The 4,811-nt window shown below is 41.3% G+C and overlaps 1 protein-coding gene across 1 annotated transcript; it reads right to left on the bottom strand.

Moving 5' to 3' along the window:
- Positions 1–1,712: 1,712 nt before the first annotated feature.
- LOC146718921 (uncharacterized) lies at positions 1,713–2,429 on the bottom strand. Its single transcript, XM_085452866.1, has 3 exons — positions 2,240–2,429; positions 2,033–2,153; positions 1,713–1,901 (listed from the first exon to the last, which is right to left on the bottom strand). Exons 1-3 carry the CDS (start codon positions 2,339–2,341, stop codon positions 1,741–1,743), a joined length of 384 nt encoding a protein of 127 aa, XP_085308992.1. The 5' UTR covers positions 2,342–2,429; the 3' UTR covers positions 1,713–1,740.
- Positions 2,430–4,811: the final 2,382 nt, after the last annotated feature.

The following is a 4,811-nucleotide window of genomic DNA, read 5'->3' as shown; positions in this document are numbered from 1 at the left end:
CTGGAGTGTTCTGAAACGTTATATTTGGTCTGCAATCCAGGCCATCCGTCGGCTCTTTATTACTTCGGAAACATGGCTTGAACAATTTCTCTTCCACGACGTAATCCGAAAAAGCGATCTCTTTACCTGTCGGCTTCCCGTGGCTGTCATGCGACCGGCTATTGCAGTTAATAATACAACAGCTTCTTGCCATTATTTGTGTTTCTTTTTATCGCTGTGTGACTGTTTTCATGTGAAAGCCTGCGTGTGCTAGTACCGCTTGCCACTCGTTCCCAGAATCCTTTTCGGTTTTACCCCGGAAATGACATCACATTTTCAATCTCTAATAGAGGCCTTATAAGAAACAGCTGCACTTCACTACCACACGGAGGCATTTGGCGTTCCTTTCCCATCCAAGGTGGCCGAGAGCATTAGGTGGCTAAGCACTGCAGAGCAGTCTTATTTCTTCAAGGAAGCTGCACATTTTAGTATTGCCCTTTAGAGAGTGTTAAGTGGGGCTATTGCACGTTTTTTATAATGTGGCATGCGGTAGGGTGGACCTTGACGACTGCTTCCCTCTGTTTTGTTACAGGATCGTGCCACACTGCTGCTGCCTTGTTGTACCCTTATTGTTATTTTATGGTCTTGACTGGCTCCTTGTTTTATGGTCTTTTTTCACTCTGATATATTTTAATCATGCTTTGTATAAAGAATTGTATCTTAGTTTGTATTCGTTCTTGTTTTGTTTATATCTATTTTACTGACTTGTTTAATGTTTTTTATGTTTTGTGTTTTTTACTACCGTTGTATATAGTATATTATCTTACTTTTTTTTCATTGGTTGTACTTATTTGTATTTTTGTATTTCCTTCTGATATCTGTACCTGAGCTAAGGTAACGCAAAAGAATTCCCTGTCGTGGGATCAATAAAGTCTTATCTTAGGTACAGCCACTTGTTGTGGGGCTAGGCACGTGAGATGGAGTCCCCCCTGATGCATGAGGTTGTACACACTGGGAAATGGGTAGATTGCACCATTTAGATTGCAGTGAGTGTAAATGACCCAGATTATTTGTTTATTTGATATTTTTCAAACAGTTAAATCCCTGAACGAATTATACCTTATAATATAGATTAGACTCTTATTTTGAAATTCGGAACGGGCAACTTCCGGGAAGGAAGATCTTGCCGCAGAAAAGGTTAATGAGAAGGTTATCGTTTTCCATCCATCTTTAAATTAGCATCTAGCTGGAAGGCGAACAGGTATGTTTGTGTGTTGTACTTGTTGTTTGCATTTCGGACAATTTGTAAATGTATTACTTGATTGTTAATAAGTTTATGAGTGATCTAGCAGGCTGATGCTAGTAGTGATGGGCAGATGAAGCCCCATGAAGCACTGAAGCTTTTCATCCAATTGGTTCACCCCAACGCGAAGCTTCATGAAGCTTCATTTGCTCTAGCAGGACACCTACTGGACGTAAAAATAATAGCTGGCATGAATTTGAAGAGTGTGGCATTTTGCACACAGCCTGTAAATGTCAACAACAAAAGGAGTGTGTAAAACATGTATATTGTAGTGATGGCAGTATACTGTGTATATTTATAGTGGCAGTATGGGAAATGATTATTTGGAAATGCTTGAAATGGAAATGATCATTTACTGTGAGGTGAGGTGTGGTTGGGGTGTGGACAGTGGTTGTGCTTTTGTAACGTTGAGGTATGGACAGCTACACACTGCCTGTTCACATTTTATTCTGTAAAAACTAAATTTTCACTGCTTTTATGACCTTTTTAGTGGGGAGAACATAGCTAGGATTTAATGATTTAACAAATCTTTTGAATCCTTTGTCCTCCACAATGCTAAATGGCTGGGAGTCCTCAATCACCATGCTGACCAGGTCTTCATCTATTTGAGATTGTTCTCCTGAGGAAAGACAATAAAGATAAAGCACAAATATAAATATCACATACGTAACTTATAACAGTTGTATAATATTGTTATATCATTTAGTAACATTACTGCATCCTATATTATCATTGCATTTGATGGCTCACCTGGTCTTGCTCCACAATCGGTGTCCCCCTTATTCTCATGCAAAGCTCTGTAGTGCCTAAGCATGGATAAGGTGTTGTTGTTGTTATATCCCAGCTCCCTGGCACATAGAAAACACTTCACCTTGTACAAAAGTCAAGACAGCTCAACATAAATTGTATTGCACCATCAGTATCATGAAAATACATCTTCTGTAGAAATTTACATACCTTGTTGGGAGGAATAAGATCAAAATGTTCCCACACAGGGGAGGACATCCTCCTCTTCTTAGCTGGCTCCATTCTCTCCTGACTTTCTCTCCTCACTCTCATAAACCTCCAAACGGTCTCCAAACTCTCACTAACCGCAACTCTCCATCAAACACCCACATTTTTGAATGAAGTCTGAGGGGTTTATATCGCTGTCACATCTCGCGGCAAAGTTCGAACCACTTCATGAACCAGTCACGTGGTACAGCCGGGCAGCGAGGCTTCGGACGTCATCATTTTCAGCTCCTCCCATAAATGAAGCAAGCCTCGATACGCGCTTCGCGGAAACGCCCCCTCCATTACTCGACACACGCTCCGAAGCCTCGATACAGAACGTCCCATCACTAGATGCTAGCACCTCCTGTGCCTTTTCTGTGAATTAATTAGCACAACGGAAACGTGGTTATATCAAGTGAATGTTTATTTTGTTTTATGTCATGATTACAGCTCTTACGATGTGTCTATGGTAACTTGTGAATAAATGGGTTGGAATACCCCACCATGGTCCATCCGTAACGATCATTGAGTGCATTGTCTGAATAAAGTCCGGCTGGAATGCTACAGTGAGAGTGACAGTGAGGTTTGCAATGAAACTACATGGGTGAGTAATTGGTGGCACCTTCGGTCACTGCTCTCTGTAGGTTGCCTCCTCACGTGGCCAGTCTCCACCATTTTGTTTAGTTATTTTACCAAGCTGTTATTTTAACTGGGGTAGCACTGTGGCAGCCAGCCTTGTCTTTTTAATTAATGTTTGTTAATTAATGGTCCTGCATTGTCAGCCCTGCTACCTTAAGAGGTTCTCTGATTTTATAGCTCTATGCTTTTAGTAGTTCTTCCTAATAAATTTTGATTTGGAAAATTGACCTGCCTCACCTCTGCTTGCTAATAACGAGCCTGTGGGGCTTTTGTAACTAGTATAACATTTGCATTGGCTATAGAAATCTCTTCTGGGGTGTTTCAAGTGGCGTTGTCAACATCCTTTAGTCACCTTTACTGGTTATCCTCCTTCGCGCCACCACACATTCAAGACTTTCTTCAAAATGTAGCTGGCACACTCACAAACCTGCGTTTGAAACGTTGGCTAATAGAGCAGTATAGTATTGCAACATGGCATTTGGGTCTTCTAACTAAAAGAGGAACATAAACAGTTTCATCATTGCCAGACCTGGCCCACATCTGGTTGACATACACCCTGCCATGACATCAGTCAGTCAGAAGCGCCAGCTTGATGCCGGATCTACGGAATACCTGTTTTCTATGAGCCTGGGCCACATACACCAAACCACAATCGAGCCAGATATGGCATGCCATCACATAAACGGTGCCATCTACGCCAGGCCTGGCCCATATCTGGATGACACCACTTACCATGTCAGAAGTCAGCCAGCAGTGCCGGCTTGACACCAGATCAGGTCCAGACTTGGCTGCTACAGATTCCACTACAGATTACAGAATACATGCCCCAAAATGTATTTTGTAACGTATTCCGTTACGTTACTCAATGAGAGTAACGTATTCTGAATACTTTGGATTACTTAATATATTATCATGCTTTTTACAACTACATGAATGTACTATTGCTGTGTGATTTATTACTATTACTGAAGGTTATTCGCCATACATACACCAACTAGATTTTATAAATCTTAATATAAAATGAGTAACAGTAGGTTGACATTAGGTAAGGCTGCACTTTTTGCAGCGATCTGGTATAGGAAACTATTCCACGGGTATATAAAACAGGTCCGCGGCTCCGAACCGTAAAGGCGTAAAACCGTAATGTGTAATGCGTCGGGCACATAGCTGAAAACTAGCTTTACTTTACTTTGTTGTCTGGGTCAACTTTGCTAGCGAGAGACAGAGAGAGGCGTTGAAAGACTGCTCCAACGGAACTTATTGTTTTGGAGGAAAACACGAACACAGTTTACAGTCGAGTCTTAATAGCGTACTTACAACTGGGCTGGTCAGGCACTCTTTTTTTTGGCTGCAGTGGTGTTAGTGGAAAATGATTCTATGTTTCTTTACCTTCTTTTAAATGTACAAAGATGCCTTTTGTCTGCCCTTTGCCTATGGTTAGATTAGTTTAGAATTATCCTTTTAGACTTTCCCAGCGAAGACATATTGTTTTGGGACATATTGTTTTAGATTGTTTTATCTCTCTCCCAGCTCTCTGCTGACGAGGCTAGCACCACATATGGAGTTGTTTATTTTATCTGTTTATTATTTTCTTATCCTGTTCTCACTGTCTCTGTGATTTGTGCCTATAAAAATGCCAAGCCTCTGTTCATGGGTGTGAGTTGTTCTTAACAGCTTACCCGTGTACACGTTAAAGCATAAAAAGTAACTTTGTCTCATTGTGTCTTTATTTCTCCTGGGTCTTTTGCAGAGTTTTCCCCCAACAAGTGGTTATAATTATATTTACATGCTTCCAGCTCCCGTTTCTGGTGGGTGACAACACCTACTTTTCCACTCTCCTTTTACTCCCTCCCTCGCTCACAGACACATAACGGGTATGGCAGTCCATTCTCCCTGC

This window comes from Copadichromis virginalis, linkage group LG1 (assembly GCF_057382275.1).
Source record: "Copadichromis virginalis isolate Kocher_CV1m ecotype Utaka linkage group LG1, C_Virginalis_male_GT1.1, whole genome shotgun sequence".
Taxonomy (NCBI): domain Eukaryota; kingdom Metazoa; phylum Chordata; class Actinopteri; order Cichliformes; family Cichlidae; genus Copadichromis; species Copadichromis virginalis.
Note: the sequence above shows the minus strand (reverse complement) of the source record. Positions and strands in the feature narration are given on the sequence as shown.